Here is a 21,349-nt window from a genome sequence, read left to right as displayed (position 1 = left end):
GGGGACTGAAGTCTCCTCCCACCCCTCAAGTTATTCTAGCTTAGGAGAGGTTTGTGATCCACTGTTCTCTCAGTTAGAACATGGGTTTGCAGTGTCAGTGTGAATAAGATCACTCATGTACCTGGATAATTCTACGGCTTCTCTTTGTTTCATGGGGGTTCACACAATGATAACCTAGTATATGTCTTAAGTTTAGATTATCTAACTTATGTTAAACTTAAAAAAGGAAGATTGTATCTGTTAGCTTTAAAATAATTCTTGTGCTATTTCTGAAGTATGGAGATGTTTATCTTTTTATCTATAGGGAACTCAAAAATATGTGATTTACCAGAGGAACCTTTTACAAGACAGTTTTACTTTGTTCCCTCAGCTGCTCAGTTAAAGTAAGTATAAAATTGAAGTTCATTTTTTTGTTTCTGACACTGAGTTTACTTACGATTAAAGGATAGACAAATTCACATTCGCTCCCTCAATGCTGTCAGGATTGTTCCACCTCATAGCTGAGCCTCCATCGCATTCCGAGGCTGTAAATCACCATGAGGGGAGATTGCCCGGCTTTCTCCTTAGGAGCCACGAGGGGATGTAACCACCAAGGAAGGGCCACCTCTGAGTGAACATCGCCACCACTGCTCCCTTTGCACTCACTCCATCACTCATTGCTGAGTCCTGTCCTACTCATAGCTGATTCCCAAGGCTGTAAATCATACAGAAGACTGCCCATCTTCCCCCACTTTCACCCCAAGATTCGCTTGCTGGTGGATGGATATGAATAGCCTGAAGAGTAGTATGTGGCCTTTGATGCAACTTCCAGAGAACTCAGCCACCAAGTGCTGCCACCCTGTGGCCAGTCTTGTTGGTGCGTTTGCACTGGGTATAACGCCTAGCAACCTTGTGAACACCACATCTGAAGCCTTTTGTATGCTGTGCCATCCTCACAATCTCTGACACACTCAGCCCGTTGCTGTAGTCACTGTGTCATTCCACCTGGGTGAAGATCTTTTTTTGCCATTCCTCCACCTTTCCAAGCATGATGATGTCTCCAAGGAATAACCTCTCCTAGCAACATTCCCAAAGTGTGAGATGAAGATTCACCCTCCTTCCCTCTAAGGAGCACTCTGACTGCATCTTCTTCAGGACACATCTGTTTGGTTTTTGGCAGTCCCTGGGATGCTCAGTACTCTTCTCTAGCACTCCAGTTCAAAGGCCTCCCTCTTCTGTCATTTTTATTCACTGTCCAGCTCTCAGCAGCATAGCAAGGGACTGAAAAGACCATGACCTAAATCAGGCGCACTGAATCCTCAAACTGACATTATTGCTCTTCAGTAATTTGGGGAGGTCCCCGACTATAGACTTTCCATCAGCTCCTGGTCTTCTGACTATTAGAAACAAGGATATTGATTGTGGACCTAAGAAAGATGAAGTCGTTGACAGTTTCAGTCTTTTCTCCATCTCTCAAGATGTTGCCTATCGATCTAGTGGCAAAGATTTGTTTTCTTGATGTTGAGATGCAATCCATGTTGAAAGATGCATTGTTTAACCTTCTGCAGCAAGTGCTTCAAGTCCTCCTTACTTTCAGCAAGCGAGATTGTGTCATCTGCATAATGAAGGTTATTGTTGAACCTTCCTCCAATCTTGATGCCACATTCTTCTTCATAGAGCCCAGCTTCACAAATAATTTGCTCAGCATTCAGATTATCATCTTTGCCTCCAGTGAGTGGTTCTTGTGGCCAATGAGTGGTTTTTATTCCAGTTGCTCCAGTGGCCTAGTTGGTAGGGAGTTGCATTGCCAATTTACGGGCACACAGTTCCAATCTGACAGCTGCTCTGTGAAAGATAGGCAGTCTCCTGCTGTGTGATTTACAGCTTCTGAAAAACCACTGAACTGTTTCTGACTGGAAGCAATGGGCTGAGTTTGTTCCACCTCCTTAGCAAGCTCTGGGGCACATCCACAGGGAGCTGGGCTCTTGACCCGCAGTGGCCCCCTGGCGCTTTAAATCCACTAGCAGTGTCTTGGGAGAAAGAGGGGCAGTTTCTCAGTTTCTTTCCTTGAGGTTTGTAGCCCCAGATAACTTGTCGGAGGGTCAGCTATGAGTCAGTTCTGACTGGAGTGTAGTGAAGATACCAAAAGTACAAATGTTCAGGAGGACCTTGGTGGCACAGTGGCCGTGTGCTCAGGTGCCCCCTGAAACGTTAGAGGTTTGAACTCAGCTGCAGCCCTGTGGGAGAAGTAGTCATGCAGTGAGTGTCCACAAGGTGACAGCTGTGGGGAAACAGGGAAGCTGCACTTCTATCCCAGAAGTGAAATCAGCTCAATGACAACATGTTTGGGTTTTTTACTACCTGTGTTTGTGTTTTCAGGGGAAAGACTTCAAGGGAGATTATGGCAAGAGATCGAAGTGTCCCTAACTTGACTGAAGACTCACTGCATCAGGTGAGTTCACTACTTACTGCTTTGTAATCACTGTTTTAGAGAGTCTGGCTTTTTCAGAGTAATCCATGGTAAGCACCTTTCTCTTAATAGTCACCTTCATCTCATTATTTCATTCAGGGTAAGAATTATTGAACTGTAATTCTTTAGTGGGACAGTCAAGATTACAGACTATATTCTTATATTTAGAAGTCCATTTCTGAGCTGAGAAAAGAGGGGGAATGTGGAAAATAGTTGTATGCAAGGTAAGGGGCAGTTCATGTGTACAGTAGGGGAATAGTCATTTCACTAAGCTTATTTAATCACTGATACAGAAAAAAATTAACTGTATGCATACGGAGTGGTAAAGACCTTCTCTAGATAAGCTGCACGTATAGTTAGTTCTGTGTGTGTGCTCTTACTAATAGTGTGGCTTGATTGCTCAGTTATAAGCAGCAGCCTGCTCTTTTACAAACTATATATGGTGTAGAAACATTTTTCTTACTGCTGTTTGTCAGTCTGTCAGCACTGATGAGCAGCCAGCGTGGCATAGGCCTTTTTGATGAACCTTTACTAACGTGACTGATTGAATTTTTTACCTAACCTTCTGTGGCTTTGCCAATAGATCTGCTGATTGGCTGGAATGCTGTGGAGTTCGCAGGCTGCCTGGTTCACTTCTGTGCTCCTTTTCTCTTCCTACTGACACAGATGCTTAACTTTGCTAATCCTGTTTTCTCACTTGTAATGTGAGAATAACAATAGTACATACTTCTTAGACATGTAAAGATAAAATGTGAAAACTTGTAGCCCATCTACATGTATGGCACATCTCGTACACAGTCAGATGTCCTACCGACACTAAAGGGCCATGAGAATGGAATTGCTGCCTCAGCAGCACCTGGCCACATAGAAAACCCTCGAAGGTAGCTGCTGTCATCATAATTATGGTTTTAAGTCCTAAATGTAAAGAAACTGTTTAAAATGTGCCTTTTCTTTAGCCAGGAAGGCAAAGAGCCACACTGCCACGGACCCACCTGCTGGACCAGCGAGGGAATGGTGACGAGCCCGAGAGGCCTGCCCTGAAGCAGAGCGCTCCCGGAAGCAGGTGGCTCCTCCGCAGACACACCCTCAATGATGTGGTTGTGGCAAGGGGCCCAGAGCCTGCCAGCAGCCTCACCATGCGCCAGGAGCCTCAGGCTTCCCATGCTGGACAGGAGTAGGGGACTGGGACATCTGCTTCCTGCAAGTGAATACTCAACAAGATGCTGAGCATGACAGTGGCTGAGGCAAGAAAGCAACACAAAATTACCACCTCCTCGTCAGAGCTCATCCGTGCACGTCAGAAGGAAGAGATGGAAATGCCCGTGGATTCCAAGGGCCTGAGTCCTGGCTGTCTCGTCTCTGGGCTCACTGGTTACTTACTGCAAGAGGTTTCATCACCCGATTCTGATCCCCTTCTTCTGAAAGGTGCTAAACCTTTGTGACATGCCTAAATTAGGAAACTATAAGCTAAAAGAATTCCCCATCTGGGATAAAGTAAAGGGAAGCAATCCATGATACTGTGCCAGGCAGGCAGAAATGTCACACATGAATGAGGAAGAGATCCCAGCAAAATGTCCCCCTGCAAAGCAGCACTTGAACCCAAAGATGCCTAAATGCCATACTGATGTTCACTGTAGTGTGAGGACATCCTAGACCTGTCCCACACCATGTACATAGTGAAAAGCTGCATAGAATTTTCCTTCCAACAAAGTGCGTGCAGGTCACTGCGCACACGCGTCTGCAGCAGTATCTAGGAACATCCCTTTCTATGAAGAGCCTCCCTTTTACTGTCACATCAGGATGGTCACTGAACTAGAAGAGGGTAGACTGGGCACATCTTTTCTGAATCTTTTTATTCAAATTCAAAACTTACAGCATAAATCAGATCAGTTACTTTAAGTTACAATTTATTGCCACTTATTAGTTTTTATAAATTTCTATAGATTATACAATTATTTTTTGTTAATTGGTCTAAAGCAGCAAACATGAGTTTGTCCTGAGCACATTCTCAAATAACTTTGTAATAGGGAAAAAGGGTCTGTGCATGTTCTTCGAAATACTTGGCATATGTAAAGAGAGGGATTGATTATTTTTCTACAAAGTAATTTATGATTTCTAATTTTCTAATGTGCCTTGGATATGTGCCAAATGATGGGAAAGAAACAGTAAACTTTATGATTCTTGAGTGTGATACGGTATATTTTTTTATGAATAATTTGTATGAAGATGCATGAGTTTCTATTAACATGTTTTTTATGTATAGAAAAATGTTTCCTCCTGTTTTTGTTGTTAGAAGCCATCAAGTCAATGACAACTCATAGTGACCCCATAAACAGTGGATCCAAACCCTGTGCTATCCCCACCATCTCTGCTCCGTCTTGAGCTGGTTGTGACGGTTCTGTCACTCCTTCTCACTGAGGGTCTTCCTCTAGCTGATCCTCCACCTTTCCGAGCATGATGTGCTTCTCCAAGGACAGGTCCCACCTAACAGCGTGCCCAGCATGTGTGAGCTGAGCTTCACCATCCTTGCCTAATACCTACTTGTTCTTGGCAGTCCACAGGATAGTCTGTACTCCTAGGATGTACTTTTTGTTCTCCTGTTTTGAATTCAGCTGAAGCACATATACTTGATAGCGCAGTCTAATGTGCTGCTTCTCGCTGTTAGGTACTGTTGAGTCTGAAGTGACACATGGCAGACCCTCTAGCAGGTTTTCAGAAGCTGTAAAGCACACAAGAGGAGATTGTCCATCTTTCTCCCATGGTGCAGCTGCTGGATTTGAACCAGGTGTTTTTGAATTGGCTGCAAAACTGCTTACCCAGTAGGCCACCAGAACTCCGGACAGGGGCCCACAATTCTTAACTTGTTGCTACTAAATTAATCCTTACTTACACCCACCCCATGTGTACACAGTACGGCTACATAAAGTTTTTCTGAAAATCACCTGGCTTATCTTTCAAGGTGCCTCAGGTGGGTTTAGAGACGCTAACCTTTCAGCTAGAACAGAGCCCTTGTTTGCACTGTCTTAGGACTCCAGTAGTCCTCCTTGGGGTCCAAAAATAAAGCTTCTTAACTCAAGCAGGAAATAGGCCAACATTTCTTGTTAATATTTATTCAGATTTTTTCTTCTTTTTCCTAATTTTTAAACAAAACCGCATTACTGACTTGTGTTGCTGTGGTTCTATGCCATCCTCACTAGAAAACTATGGTTAATCAAACTGCATACACATACACTCGACACCACCTAACTTTAGAAGTGGTACAATATAAATCTGAAAATGCATTCATATAAACCCTTCTAACAAGTGAGCTGTGTTGTAACCACTGAATCAAGAAACAAGTAACAGAGAAATGAGGCTGATTTGCTCAAGATCTCACGTCCAAGGATAGGCCAGGTTGATGGTGGCATCAGAATCTGTAGTTCGTTGCTTAATGTGCCCTTCATCTGAAAATAATAAGTGCTGAGAGTGGGCCTTGGGATTACACGGAGTTATTTTTGAGTATTCTAACAATCAGTAGTATTAAGCCACTTTATGTAACTACCTCCATTTTTTAAAAACACTTTTCCTATCATATTCCTACATAAAACTAAACTTTGACAACCTAGAAACTAGAAATACTTGCATTTTCTTTTTTTGGTAAGAAAGTGCGAAGGTTTTTTTGCTGGAGTTTAGGATGAGCCGGACCTTGTTACCCAGGCAAAACTGTTCTTTGTTGTCCTCAAGGTTCTGTCACTGAATACAGAGCCTCTTCTGAATCTCAAGTACTTTAGAAGGAGAACAAACTCATCCCAGATCTACCACCACTGAGCCGAACTGCCCTTAGGGTTTCCAAGGATGTAATGTTTAAGGAAAGCAGAAGCCTCACAATTCTTCCTCCGAGTGGCTAGTGTGTCCAGCACCCATGTGCCTGACAGCAGCCCAGGGCTTTGGCCATGGGACCACCAGAGCTCTTTTCCCTGAAGGAGTGGAGTTTGAGAATGAAACAAAGTCATATTGATAAATGGGTGAGAGGACAAGCATTATTTTGCAAAAGAAAGTATAACAAAACTTGCTGAGAATTTCTAGTCTCCCCTCAACATAATGGAAGTGAAGCTGGAAGCAAAATTTGCCAGTAATTGAGATTTTTCTTTTTCAAAAGTCTTGATCAAATTTTACTTCAGATCTGTTCCAGAAAAATTCTATAATGTTCTTAATTCTCATCTGGCTAGACATTTAACTCCAGTACTGACTTTTTCTTCATTGCTTAGGCATTTCCAGTTACAAACTCAGGAAACTCCAGAATGCAGTTTTGTCTATCTACAGCTCAGCAGTCTGCCTGCCAGTTCAAGATCGGGATTATAAATCACATTTCTCATTACTCTTCTGTTACTAATCTTACTCATCTCCGTGTTGGAAATTGCTCTTGGGATGGGACTAGGACGTTTAAAAATTAACTAGACAGCTAAGCCTATAAGCCAAGTTAGTTGTCTTCATAATCCAGTGAAAGGAAAACCAAGTTAGAGTTTGCTTTTAGTCTCTTGCAAATTTTATCACTGAGAGTCAGAACTACCACAACTTTTAACTGCTTATGTTCTAAATGGACTCTGCTGGGGTTTTGGAGGCTGATTTTTCAAAAGCAGATTTCCTAAGCCATTCTTGCTCCTGAATGGATTCGAACCATCAGTCTTTTCATCATTAGCCAAGGATCTAATCATTTACATCATCCAGGAACTCCATTCTTGCTGCTGGTGTGGGGTGCCATCAAGTTCTTCCAATTCTTAGCAACTCTGTAGGACCGAGCAGAACTGCCCTGTCGGGGTCCTACACTAAAACTGTCACAGGAGCTGACCAGCACCCCACATTTGCAGTTACACATGCATTTGGTAGGAGAGGAAAACATTCTTGATGCAGATCTTCTGGCCACTTTGCTATGGTACGAAAACAACTGTCTCCATTGTTTTATTCTGCATAACAAGTTTTATTTTTTTTAAAGGCATATATAGACTATAAACAAAGTAAACATTTAATCATATCTTGACTTCTGCCAAATACTAGTTGTCCTAGAAATTGTTCCATTAAATTTAAAGTGTTTTGTTCAATAATCATCATCTTCATCAGAGTCCATTACTTTTCTTCTGTTGAACTAGGGGGAAAATGAAACAAGTGTCATAACATAAAGTATACCTGAGATTTTCTAAGAAAAACTACTACTTTAGCAAGACATTCTGTGAGTCTTTACAACAACTTGGGAGGGCAGTGTACAAAAGCCTTAAATACATTTGCTGTGTTTAGTAGACACCGTGTCAATATATTCAGCCTTTCTTTACAAACTTCCATTGTTATAAGATGCAAATATAACAAATGTTTTGATACAGTGGGTGTCAATTCAGTACAACACATTTTTAAAACTCACTATTTTACAAACCATGTACATTTTTGGAAACTTACTGTAACTGTTGTTTTCTTTTCTGTTTGTTGGCTTACTTTTTCAAGGATTTCTATTAAACCTTGTTCTGATACCTAGGGTAGCCAGAAAGAAAAACAGTACTTAAACAAAGAATTCACTTCAGCAGACTTAATCATGCCTAGTCTTCCTGGGTTTGAGAGTGTAGATCAAGAGTGCAGAAGTTGCTGGGACTGTACGAGGGGACTTGGGAGCAGTGACAGGATCCAAATAACATTTGCTCTGCTGTTCTTCACAAAGGGAGAAAAGACCTCTCAGAGAGTTCTCAGAAAAGTTAACACATTTAAAAGCATAATCACCATTAGCAGAAAAAGAAAAATCACCTACACCAGGCATTTTGTTATCAAGGACACAGACAACACTTATGCCATTGAGAAGCTTAACTATCACTTAAAAAAAAAAATCAAACCCCAAGCAGCCCATCAAACTTCAGACTTACTGCTCTGGAGTCAGAACCAACCGACAGCTGACCTTCCGGTGTGTTTCTGAGGCTGTAAACTGCACCTTCCCCCCAGAGCCACTGGTGGATTGAAACCACTAGAGAAGATGTTGCCTCAGGGTTACCAGGGCAATGCCCTATGGACTAGTGGGACACCAGGACCACCCAGAAGGCAGGCAGTCACTCATGTAAAGACCACAGTGTTCCTGTCTTCTACAAGTGGTTCTCTGTAAAGGATTCTGGGGAAGGGCTGGCCCCTGTAGACTGTGGTGATAGCAGAGGGCTATGGCCACCATGGTAAGGTGGGGCTCACTTGGGTTTTTTCTTTTTTAAAAATACTGTTTTTGGTAAGAATACATACCAGAAAAAAGGGCTCCATTCAGTAATTTCTGTACATATTATTTAGTGACCTAGATTAGAAGCCACATTTTATCTGCATTCTCATTACTTCTATTCCATTCTATTTCCTATTAACAAAGTCTTACTGCCTCAGAGTAATCTTTTTTATTTTTACAATCAGTTTTTATTTATATATATTTACTGGACATTGATGAGATTTAAAAAAGGCTTGTGATTCAAAGAACACCATCAAAAAAAGTGAAAGCCCAACACCCCACAAAATGGGGATAATTTCAGGTCACACACCAGATAAAGGACTAGTATCTACAACAAGTAACAGCTACTGCAACTCAATAATAAAAAGAAAACATAATTAAAGATGGATAAAGGTCTTGACTAGACAACCTTTGGCATTTCCGCTGTCAGTATGACCAGCACACATAGTTCTTCAAGCACAATGTTCAAGGCAGACATTCCAATAAACTTAGAAAGCATCAAAGGATATTTTTTGAGGCTTACCAACTACCTACGAGCAACAGTTTCATGGGTTCATCCAACCTCTGACCCAACAAAGTTTGGATACCCAACTAGATCTTGAAGAAGAGACTTGATAGAATCAAGACCCTCCAGGGGCCCACATTAAGAATCAAAGAATTTTAGCACTTCTTTATTTGCAAAATAATGCTAACTCCCACCCACATGCTAGTACTTTATTTGGCAGCAGTGACAAACCTTGTTTCCAGCAGACAGACAATGTAGGCTAGCTGACCCTAGTAACCACTGAGTTACAGATGCCAACGATGTTCCAGGGCAACGTGAGGAAGGGAAAGAGGCAGAGGGTTTAAGGCAGGCCAGTGAGTTACCTTCTAGGTTTTAACTATTCTCTCAAAAATCTCTTTATAAAAACAGTCAAGAATTGTGTAAACAGATGAAGATCAAAGTGACCTTTTGAAGATGTGTTTTGATTAAATAGGTAATAAGCTGGACTTATTTCAGAGCAGTTCAAACTCACCTTACCGCTTAGTTGTCCATATCTTGCCATTTGTATAAGGTAATTCTCTACTGTTTTACTTTTTTCAGGCTTTACGAGTGCTAAGTTACTTACTAAAAGAAAAATATATATATATGAAAAAAGAGGTGTCAAAATTAAATACATTTATTTCACACTATAAAAACCATGCATTGACACTCCCAAAGAACTACTTTACATCCAGTACTTCAAGCCTTATGACCACTAAGGTAAGTAGGGAAAAGAGTATTTTTCACCCCTCTTAAAAATGAGGAACCTAAAGATCAGCCATGGCAGTCTGAGTGAGAAGGCCATGGTTAAACTTGAGTCCTGAGATTCTGAGCCCACGTCACTTTCTGTAGTTACTGTGAACAATTTCTTTTTTGCTACACATACTCTATTAGTCCAGCACACCTTTACTGTTATCCATCACCATCTACCAAACCAAGCCCGAGTTAAACACTTTCATATAAGCAGAACTCTTTACAGTTCATTTAATACACACAGTCCTGAGTGAGCTTTTCATCTTGTATTTGAAAGTATTTGTATATGAAAGTACAAAAACCCTTTGCTAAAGACAATGGAGGCAATCAATCGAATGCTGCTTCTTATATTCAGAAGACACAAGTTTGTTTTAATTGACTCATTTTATTTTTCCTTTTGTGTTTTATTATGAAAAAGATTCTAACAATACTAAAACAGACTCCATTTAAGAGTAATAGTTTCCCAGAAATTGTACATAATAATGTAGTTAGCTATATAATAGTAGTTAATAATGTTAGTTACAGTGAAGAACTGCGGGTACTTTCAATGTCTTTTCTCTAGGCTTGTAAATATCACATTCCATGAATTAGATTTCAAATGGTCATTTATGTCTCTCCACTCAAATAATAAAAGCCAATCTTATTTTATATAGAAATAAAAATTGAAGATGCTTACACCTGGCCCGGGCTGACTGATCCAAAACCTGGGCTAAGATACTGTTCCTCATTTCTGCTTCCCTACAACAAAAACACAGCACAAATCAAATCAGAATTAAGAAGCCAGCAATCCCAGAGCACACAAATAATTCAAAATGGGAAAATGTGTGCATACACAGACTATGCTGTAGTAGGTGCTGTACGACAGCAGCAGATCTTTTAAAGAACAGTGTGTCCATGTCCTCAAAGCCACCTTTATATTAAATGGGTGTCAATTCACCAGGTTAGAAAGTAATTCGGGGAAAAATTTATATCTTGGAGATATTCAAGCCAAGGACAGTGAAACTTGGTCACATATTTTAGGCATGCAAATTGTTTGGAAAAAGACATCATGCTTGGAAAGGTGGAGGGTCAGTGAGGATCCTCAACAAGATGGGCTGACAAAGGGGCTCTAACAATGGGTTTGAGTGATGACGGGGATGGTGCAGAACAGGGCAAGGCTCAGATTTATTGTTCAAAGGATAGCTATGATTTGTAGTCAACTAAACAGCACCTAACAATACTACCACCACAACCACTGTTTAGTAAGTGTTCAGTGTATGCCATGTGCTAGTAACCTGTGATGGGATTTCAGGTAATTAGATGTGAAGAAGCTGAGACCCAAGATGCTTTGTTAGACATAGGTAACCATGGCAAAGGCAGAACCTGATGCCATGTTTCAAGAGTCTCAGTTCAGAGTGTTGTTATGTGCTGTCATGTTGCCTGCAACTCACAGTGACCCTATGTACAACAGCCCTAGACCCTGCTCTACCCTGAGCCAACCTCACTGTCTCTGACACACCTACCCCCATTAGCCCAGTCACTGAATCAATCCATCTCATCGAGGTTCTTCCTCTTTCACTCACTGTTGTTCCTCCATCCTCCCAAGCATGACGTCCCTCTCCAAGGACTGGTCCCTCCTTGCCACATGTCCAAATTATGTCAGACGAAGCTTCAGAATCATTGTCTCAAAGGAGCAGCCTGGTTTAACCCTTTCCAGGAGGAAACTTTTTGTTCTCCTAGCAGTCCATGGTACATCCAATACTCTTTTCCAGCACCACAGCTCAAAGGCATTAATTCTCCTATCATTTTTAGACATTGTCCAGCTCTCTGATGCATAGCAAGTGACTGCAAAGACCTTGGCCTGTCTCAGGTGCATCTTAGTCTCCAGATAGACATCACTGCTCTTCAGTACTTTGGAGAGATCTCTGACAGCAGACTTTCTTAATGTAACACAATTTTAATCTTCTGGCTACTGGTGTCAAGGGTGTTGATTGTGGAGCCAAGCAAACTAAAGCTGTTTACTATCTCAGTCTCTTCACCATCCATCACAATTCTGCCAAAAGGCCCAGTGGTGAGAATCTTTGTTTTCTTGATACTGAGCTTCAATCCATATTGAAGGCTGCAGTCCCTGACTTTCTGCAGCAAGCACTTTAGGTCCTCCTCAGTTTCAGCAAGCAGGGTTGTGTCATCTGGATAGTGCAGTTTATTGATGAGTCTACCTTCAATCCTGATGCTACACTTCTCATAAGAGCCCAGCCTCCCGGATAATCTGTTTTGCATATAGAATGAAAAGATGTGGAGATAGGACACATCCTTAATGCACACACTTCCTAATTTTGAACCATGTGATGTTTCCTTGCTCTGTTCTGATGACTGCCTCCTGGTCCAAGTATAGGTTTCGCATAAGCAAAATCAAGGGTTCTGGGATTCCCATTCTTCTCAGAGTTTGCCACAATTTGTTGTGGTCCACACAAATGCCTTTGCACAGTCAATGAAACACAGATATACATTCCTCTGATACTTCCTACTTTCAGCCAAGGTCCATCTAACATTAGCTACAATACCCCTAGTACCACGATCCCTTCTAAACCCAGCCTGCACTTCTGGCAGTTCTCTGCTGATGTGCTGTTCCAGTCGTTTTTGGATAATCTTCGGCAGAATTTTGCTTGTATGTGATATTAATGATACTATACGATAATTTCCACACTCTGTCAGGTCACCTTTCTTTGGAACGGGAACAAAATATTTTGGTATAATGACTCTATACTCTTTCCATCTTTTTTTAATACTTTCTGGGTCATTTAATATTCTGCCCAAAGCATCCTTAAGTATTGCAATTTGAGGCTTGAATTTGTTCTTCAGTTCCTTGAGCTTAAGAAACACTGAGCAAGTTCGGCCCTTTTGATTTTCTGATTCCAGCTCTTTGCACATTTTATTATAATACTTTGTCTTCCCTTGCTGCCCTTTGAAATCTTCTTTTTGGCTCCTTAATATCTTGACTTCTTCCCTCTGCTTTGGCTTCTCAGCGCTCTACTGCAATATTCAGAGTCTCTTCTGACATCCATTTTGGTCTTTCTTATGCTAGAGATGAAATGGTGAGGAAAAATGGGGCTGCTCTCATAGTTTAGAAAAGTAATTTCTAGATCTGTCTTGAAATGCAATATTGTGAGTGACAGGATAATATCCATACACATACAAGGAAGTCCAGTGATACCTAGTGGTATTTATTCAAATATATACACCAATAACTAGAGCCAAAGAAGAAGGAATAATTTTTGCAGTCAGATATTAAACATGCAAACAAAATGCAATAATAATGGGTGAGTGGAATGCAAAAGTTGGGAACAGAGAAGAAGGATCAGTAGTTGAAAAACATGGACTTGGTGACAGAAATGAAGCTAGAGATAGAATGATAGAATTTGGCACAATCAACGATTTATTCATTGCAAATCCCTTTTATAAGAAACAAACACAGGCTATACACATGGATTTCACCTGATGGTATGAAGAGGAATCAGACTGATTACATCTGTGGAAAGAAATGCTGGACATGCTCAGTATTCGCTGTGAAAACTAGGCCAGGTGCTGATTGTGGAGACCACCAACTGCTCATATGCAAGTCCAAGCTGATGCTAAGGAAAATTAAATACACAGTAACCAAAATATGACCTTGAGTCTATCCCACCTGAATTTCAGAACCATCTCAGGAACAGGTTTGAGGCCCTGAACACTAATGAGCGAAGACCAGATGCGTTATGGGAGGATATCAAAAATATCATCTAGGAAGAGTATAAAAGGTCATTACAAAGACAGAGGAGGAATAAAGGACCAAAATAGATGTCAGTTCTATGTAGCATCACTATTTTTTTTACGGGAAAGGAAGGGAAATTATAACTATTCTTGATTCTACCTATCCAGAGTGCTAAAGAGCAATGATGTTAGCCTGGGGACTAAGGTGTTCCTGATCCAGGCTATGGTCTTTGAAATTACTTGTTCTGCATCAGAGAGCTGGACAATGAGTAAGGATAACAGAAGAGAGTTGTGGTGCTAGAGAAGAGTACTGAACATTCATTCCATGGATGGCCAAGAGAACAAACATCTGTCGTGGAGAGAATAAAATAAAACTACTCCTTGGAGGCAAGGATTTTGAAGCTCTGTCTCACATACTTTGTGCATGCTGGACAGAGGGGATCAATCCTTGGAGGAAGACATCATGGTTGTAAGGGTGGAGGGACAGCGCAAGAGAGGAAGACCCTGGATGAGATGGACTGACACAGTAACTAGGGTATAATATGGGGCCAGGTGTGTCAGAGACAGTGAGACTGGCTCAGAATAGGGCAAGAGTTCAGAGCTATTGTGCACAGGGTCGCTGAGTTACAGGTGACTCGAGAGTACATACAACAACTTCATGTTCCTAGGACAGTGGTTTTTAGATTTTTGTTTTTTAGCAGAACATATTTTCCTAAAAAATGAAGTTCAAAGCACCCAATAACAAAATACACAAAAGGGCTGTCTGGGGTGTTGAGGCTGGTCCTGCCCAGGAACCACCTAAGTCCTACATCTGATCAAACCCAATCTGAAGATCACATCTATATACCATTTAGGTTTATCCTGAGTACTCTGTCTTGTCATTAACTACTATTACTATACTTCATAGAATTAAAGATACCACGGCAACACACACCACATTGTAAAATACAGTGTGGTGAGTGACAGGATAATATCCATACGCATACAAGGAAGTCCAGTGAATACATGCACTGACAACTAGAGCCAGAGGAAGAAACAAATGATTTCTACTAACTTTTACAGTCACAAATTGATCAAACATGCAATAATGATGCACTGATAATAAGGGGTGACTGGAACGCAAAAATTGGGAATAGGGAAGAAGGATCAATAGCTGGAAAATATTGACTTCGAGACAGAAATGAGGCTGGAAGTAGAATGATAGAATTTTGCATATTCAGTGATTTATTCACTGCAAATACCTTTTATAAGAAACACAAACACAGGCTATACACATGGATTTTACCTGATGGTATGCATAAGAATGTGCAAATTTATTATATTTGTGGAAAATCAGCTGTAAAAACCAGGCCAGGTGCTGATTGTGGAACAGACCATCAACTACTCATATGCAAGTTCAAGCTCAAGTTGAAGAAAATCAAATCAAATCCACAGGAACCAAAATTTGACCTTAAGTCTATCCCACTTGAGTTTCAAAACCATCTCAGGAACAGGTTTGAGGCCTTGAACACCAATGAGTGTAGATCAAATGAGCTGTAGGAAGATATCAAGAATACAGTTCATGAAGAATACAAAAGATCATTAGAAAAGCTGAAGAGGAAGAAAAAACCAAGATGGATGTCAGACGAGACTCTGATTATTGCATTAGAGTGCCGAGAAGCTAAAACTAAAGGAAGAAATCAAGAAATTAAAGAGCTGAACAGAAGATTTCAAAGGGCAGCTTGGGATGACAAAGCAAGATACTATAATGAAATGTGCAGAGCTAGGGTCAGAAAATCAAGGGCTGAACTCACTCAGCATTTCTTAAGCTGAAGGAATTTAAAAACAAATTCAAACCAGGAGTGGCAGTACTTAAAGATGCTTTGGGAAGAGTGTTAAATTATCCAAGAAGCATTAAAAGATGATGGAAGGAGTATACAGAGTCACTGTACCAGAAAGAACTGGCTGACACAGAAGAATTTAATGAAATAACGTACGAGCAAGAGCCTGTGGTGATGAAGGAGGAAGTTCAAGTTGCTCTGAAAGAATTGGCAAAAAACAAGGCTCTAGGAGTTGATGGCATACCAATTGACATATTTCAACAAACAGATGCTGCCCTGAATGTGCTCATTAAGTTGTGCTAAGAAATCTAGAAGACAACCACCTGGCTAATTGACTGGAAGAGATCGATATTTGTTCCCATTACAAAGAAAGGTGACCTGACAGAATGTGGAAATTATTGAACAGTATCATTAATATCACATGCAAGCAAGATTCTGCTGAAAATAATCCAAAACCAAATGGAGCAACATGTCAACAGAGAACTGCCAGATGGGCAGGCTGAGTTTAGAAGAGGCCATGGCACTAGGGATATTATAGTTAATGTCAGATGGATCTTGGCAGAAAGCAGAGAATACCAGAGGAATGTATATCTGTGCTTCATTGACTATGCAAAGGCTTTTGACTGTGTGGATCACAAGCTATGGCTGACACTGAGAAGAATGGGAATGGGAATCCCAGAACATTTGACTGTGCTTATATGAAATCTGTACTTGAACTAAGTGGCAGTCATCAGAACAGAGCAAGGAGACAGACAATGCATGGTTCAAAATCAGGAAGGGCATCGCCAGGTATGTATTCTTTTCAGTCTGTATGCAGAACAGACCATCAGGGATGCTCCGGCTAAATGAGGAGGAGTGTGGCATCAGGATTGGAGGAAAACTCATCAACAACCTGTGTTATGCAGATGACACAACCCTGCTTGCTGAAACTGGAGGACCTGAGCTGCTTCCTGCAGAGGGTCAAGGACTACAGCCTTCAATACGGACTGAAGCTCAACATCAAGAAAACACAGATTCTTACTACTGGGCCAACTGGCAGCATCAGTATGGATGGTGAAGAGATTGAGATAGTTAAACAGTTTTAGTTTGCTTGGCTGAACAGTCAACACTCTTGGTACCAGCATCCAGGAAATCAAGAGACAAACTGCACTGGGAAAGTCAGCAATAATAATAAATACTCGCTAGGGTATTGAAGAACAATGACATCAGGCTGGAGACTAAGGTGTGCCTGACGCGGGCCATAGTCTTTGCAATTTTGTGCTATGCATTAAGAGAGCTGGACAGCCAGTAGGGATGATAGAAAGAGAATTGATGCCTTCGAGCTGTGGTGATGGAGAAGAGTGCTGAATATACCATGGACTGCTAGGAGAACAAACAGGTTTGTCCTGGAGAGGGTGAAACTGGGTTGCTTCTTGGAGGCAAGGATTCTGAAGCTTCATCAGACATATGTTCATGTAAATGCTTTTTCCTAGTATGCTGCTAGGAGGGACTATTCCTTGGAGAGGGACATCATGTTTGAGAGTGTGGAAGGACAGCACAAAAGAGAAAGATCCTCAATGAGATGGACTGATTCAGTGATGGAATAATAGGAGTGGGCGTGTCAGAGACAGTGAGGTTGGCAGGGTTTAGGGCTCTTGTACTTAGGGTCAGTATGAGTCACAGGCAAATCAGTGGCATATAACAACAGCAACAACAACAACTGCAAGATACATCATAATGTCATGCATCTCTAAGGAAACAGGTGAGCTGGCTACTAAGAGATCTACCCACTCAAAGCTAGGACATCAAAGCAACATCTTAATACAAGATAAACAAATTATCTCCACCAGCAAGGATGCCTGCAATGACCTGGACCCTGAGTCAAAGCGAAAGGAAAGTGTTTCTCTGAAAATCTGAACTGCAAGTGTTAGCCTTGCAGGTCTGCTGTTCATCCTACCAGGGTGGAGGCAGAGAGGAATCATAAGCAGAGAATTTTTTTTTATTATATTCTTTTTTTGTTGTTGTTGTTGCATGTCAATTTTTTTTTAATTTAGGTTGTTTATTTTTCATTTCAATGAACATCTACAGAGATTTTGGAATTCCATTCATTAATTGTTGCACCCTTCTCCCCGCACAACCGCCCCCCCACCCCCTGTTTGCTCCTCTCATAAGCAGAGGATTTAATCTTAAAGAGTCCTCAAGTCAGATATTTCCCATCCAGGTGATGATAGAAGAAAAGTAAATCAGTCCTCTCTGGATGATTCCAGGACAAGACATATCCCAATTTCAGGTATTAAAATGTTTCTAAAAAGCACCTCTTAGAACCGTTGACATTCACATGGTTTTCCTTTTTCACAACTATTCTCACTATCCCAAGTGGTAATCATTTGTCTGCTTCCACTAATGTAAACCAGAAAGCAGAGATTCCCTTTCCCATACCAATCCTGTTGACCTAGAGGAGCTCAGTATTTGCTACATGAAGTAATGAGTTAAAATGTGGCACAATGGCAGCACTGAAAAACGAGGAATTCCTAAAATATTAACAAAATGGGTGATCCTGGAGGACATTAGGCTGCGTGAAATATCTCAATCACAAAAGGACAAATACTGCACAATGTCACTGTTGAGAAACAGGACTGACATGGGTATGGGGAGGCACTAAGAAAAGAGGGGATAAATAATGTATACTCCACTGAAACAGATGAGGGAAAGAACTGTTTAGAAAGAATAGGTATTACTTGCAGGACAACAGTCCATCCAGTATGAGAGGTGCATAGCAAAGTGGACTGGGTGGGGTGGGGTGGGGGAGAACTGTGCAACAATGAAAGAATTTTTTTTTCAAAGAGAAAAGCAAACTGGGAGGGTGGGTCGGGAGGAAAATGTGCAACAATGAAAGAATGGAAATTGAAGTTCACCATAAACTTTTGTTAAAATCTCAAAACAAAAATATTTTAAAAAGTGGCATAATGGAGTAATCAGATACTCATTCAAAAATGTGATGGGGAGGAACTTTACAAATGCTTGGATAAAATAATATTTGCTGAGCACTGTTTCCATATATTCCATGAAAGATCCCTACGGAGTAGCAATATTACTATGCTTAAGAGTATAGTTAACAGAAACACAAACATCAACAATTGGTTCAATACAATGTATTAGGTGTATTCAGGGCTCCAAATATGCTCATTTAATTGACAAAGCAGTAATAAAGATGCTCTGATGCTCATGATTTATGGGGAAAGCACTCTTCAGGGACAACTGTAAGACTCACATACTTATTAAATTATCAATGAAGCCTATTTCATAAAATAAATCATCCTCAAAAAAAGTTCTGAGCTCCAGCTCATACCTGTGCTTTGCTTCCTGTTGAGCTGCATCACCAGGATCCTGAAAGAAAAAAAAAATAAAAGCACCTTTTTAATCATTTTAACTTCTGGAGATGGGGGAGGGACAAGGAACTGCTAGTTTCTGATACCTAATAGGTTACTGCAATGCAAAATGTGGTTTTTCAAAACTGGGCCTCACAAGCCATTGACATAGTTCCCATTCATAGTAATATTCTGATAAGCTCCTAAAGTTGCAGTCTCGTACAATGTTTGAGTCTACAATCAACCATTCAGGTGGGGAATCTGTACAATGAACACTGAATGTGGTAAGAAAAACGCGTGAATAGTAAAATGTCTTTAGTGTTGAACCTTCACTCCTAACATGTTACTACAGCACAGTCATTTTTTAAACATCTTATTTGTGTGATCGGGGTCTACTATGGAGCTTCTTCCCTGAAATGTTAACTTTGACAAGGCGGATGCTTGTCCTTAATTAATAACCTGGCACAAAAGCAGAGCGTCAAAAACTGTTGACTCCGTGGGCTAGCAATACGGAATTTTCGAAAACCACCTGTCATGACCGTCAGCAGGAACAGGAGCTGAAGACCGAAGGCTACATCCAAACACTAAGGACCTGGTGAAGGTGGACCCTTGTGGTCACATAAGATGCTACCTCTACCCGTCCAGGTAGGCCCGGGGCTGGACAGGTTCGGGCGCACGTGGTCAGTACTCATCCACTGCTAGGCGATCCGAAAGCGCGGGGAAAGGGTCTGAGGGCGGCCTCGGGGTCGCGCACGCTGCCCCCCGGCGATCTCGGCCAGCGGACCGGCACCGGGAGCGGCGCCCCAGCCTCCACGAAGGGCCGCTCCCTCCAGCTCAGGAGAGGGCAGCGCCCAGTAACGGCGGGCTCGGGGATGCTCACCCCGTGCTTCGCCTGCAGTTCGGCCAGCCTCTGCTTCCGCAGTGCCTCCAGCTCCTCGTCCGCCATGGCCCCGCACTCCGGGGCAAGCAGCCAGGCAGACTCCCTGACCACCACCACCTTTTAGGGAGTGCTCGGCGCGAGCACGGCCCTCCTCACTGCGCAGGCGCCAGCAGCGCCCAGGCATCACAAGTCGAGCCCGAGCGGCATCTCTTCAGCAGACAGGGTGCCGGAGCGAGGCCCGATTCCTCGAGCGCAAGCGGACTGGCCCACGTGAGCCCGGCCAATGGCCAGGGGCAGTTAAGCCCTGAAGGGCTTTTTCAACTGCGATCCTGCTACAGAGGGACCCCAAAGCACTCCACTACGGAGTCCGTAGGGAAATGGCCGAGATGAAAACTGAACTGTAGCTCACATAACAATCTAAAGATATGTCATCACTAACAAGGACAATGGTAATAAGAAATTTTTCATAATGTCTTGTAATACGCTGCTGTTGTTATATGTCAGCGGGTTGTCAGAGGCTGTAAATCGTATGAGAGAAAACTGCTTTTCCTTCTGCGGAGCAGTTGGTGGATTCGAACCGCCTTATCAGTAAGTTAGGAGGACTCCCCTACAATGTGTTTTGTTACGTGCCATCAAGTCATCTGTGACTCATAACGGTCATAGCACAGTAACTCTGAACCCTGCCCTATCTTGAGTCACTATCTCTGACACACCTACCCCCATTACTCTAGTTACTGTGTCAATCCATCTCATCCAGGGTTTTCCTCTGTTGCATGGTCCCTCCACCCTTCAAAGCATATAACGTCTTTCTCCAAGGACTGGTCCCTGCTAGCAACATGCCCAAAATATGTGAGACGGAGCTTCGAAATTCTGGCCTCCAAAGAGCAACTTGAATTCACTCTCTTCCGCATAAACCTGTTTGTTCCCTTGTTACTCCATGGAATGGTCAATACTCTTCTCCATAACCACAACTCAAAGGCACCGATTCTTCTGTCATCCTTCGTCATTGTCCAGCACTATGATGTGTAGCAAAAATTGCAAAAACCATGGTCTGGGTCAGACATACCTTAGTCTCTAGACTGATATTGCTGTTCTTAAGCGCTCTGGAGATGTCCCTGATAGTAGATTTTCCTAATGGAGTTCATCTTTTGATTACCTGACTGCTGGTGCCAAGAGTGTTGATTTTGGAACCAAGCAAGCTGTAATTGTTATCAATTTCACTATCTTCTCCATTATGGTGATACCAATTGTCCTAGTGGTATCTTTGTTTTCTGGATGTTGAGTTTCACTTCATGTTGAAGGCTATAGTCCTTGACCTTCTGCAGCAAACGAGGTTGTCCTCATTAAAACCCAGTCTCCCAAATGATCTGTTCTGCATATAGAGTGAAAAGGTATGGTGAGCTATGCAGTGTTTCCTTGCTCTGTCCTGACAATTGCTTCCTGGTCCAAGTATAGGTTTCACATGAGCACAATCTGGGATTCCCATTCTTTTTAGAGTTAGCCACAGTTTGTTGTGATCCACAGTCAAATGCCTTTCTTTGTATAGTCGGTGGAACACAAGTAGACATTCCTCTGGTAACCTCTGCTTTCAGCCAAGATCCATCTGGCATTGGCTATGATTTCCATACACA

The 21,349-nt window shown here is 41.9% G+C and overlaps 2 protein-coding genes across 2 annotated transcripts in view; one reads left to right on the top strand and one right to left on the bottom strand.

Moving 5' to 3' along the window:
• Positions 1-3,627, top strand: part of ANKRD27 (ankyrin repeat domain 27 (VPS9 domain)) — a 41,251-nt gene extending 37,624 nt beyond the window's left edge. The window contains exons 26-28 of the mRNA XM_006887869.1: positions 305-383; positions 2,359-2,431; positions 3,406-3,627. Coding sequence (XP_006887931.1) covers positions 305-383; positions 2,359-2,431; positions 3,406-3,627 — 374 coding nt within the window. The remainder of the gene's footprint in view (positions 1-304; positions 384-2,358; positions 2,432-3,405) is intronic.
• Positions 3,628-7,385: 3,758 nt separating this feature from the next.
• On the bottom strand, positions 7,386-19,787 carry PDCD5 (programmed cell death 5). The gene is made up of 6 exons (XM_006887833.1): positions 19,719-19,787; positions 18,820-18,857; positions 10,619-10,680; positions 9,683-9,774; positions 7,877-7,948; positions 7,386-7,571 (listed from the first exon to the last, which is right to left on the bottom strand). Exons 1-6 carry the CDS (start codon positions 19,782-19,784, stop codon positions 7,524-7,526), a joined length of 378 nt encoding a protein of 125 aa, XP_006887895.1. The 5' UTR covers positions 19,785-19,787; the 3' UTR covers positions 7,386-7,523.
• Positions 19,788-21,349: the final 1,562 nt, after the last annotated feature.

The sequence above is a fragment of the Elephantulus edwardii genome, unplaced genomic scaffold (genome assembly GCF_000299155.1).
Source record: "Elephantulus edwardii isolate Elephantulus edwardi_28Jun2011 unplaced genomic scaffold, EleEdw1.0 scaffold00062, whole genome shotgun sequence".
Lineage (NCBI taxonomy): Eukaryota > Metazoa > Chordata > Mammalia > Macroscelidea > Macroscelididae > Elephantulus > Elephantulus edwardii.
Note: the sequence above shows the minus strand (reverse complement) of the source record. Positions and strands in the feature narration are given on the sequence as shown.

Bases quoted from the DNA above. Each gene is read 5' to 3' on its own strand.
- PDCD5 (XM_006887833.1), bottom strand. From the start codon at position 19,784: ATGGCGGACGAGGAGCTGGAGGCACTGCGGAAGCAGAGGCTGGCCGAA. The intron at 10,681-18,819 runs GTATGAGCTGGA...TTTTTGTTGTAG, and splicing joins CAACAGGAAGCAAAGCACAG to GGAAGCAGAAATGAGGAACA. The intron at 7,572-7,876 runs GTAAGTTTCCAA...TTTTCCCCCTAG, and splicing joins AAAAGAAAACAACAGTTACA to TTCAACAGAAGAAAAGTAAT.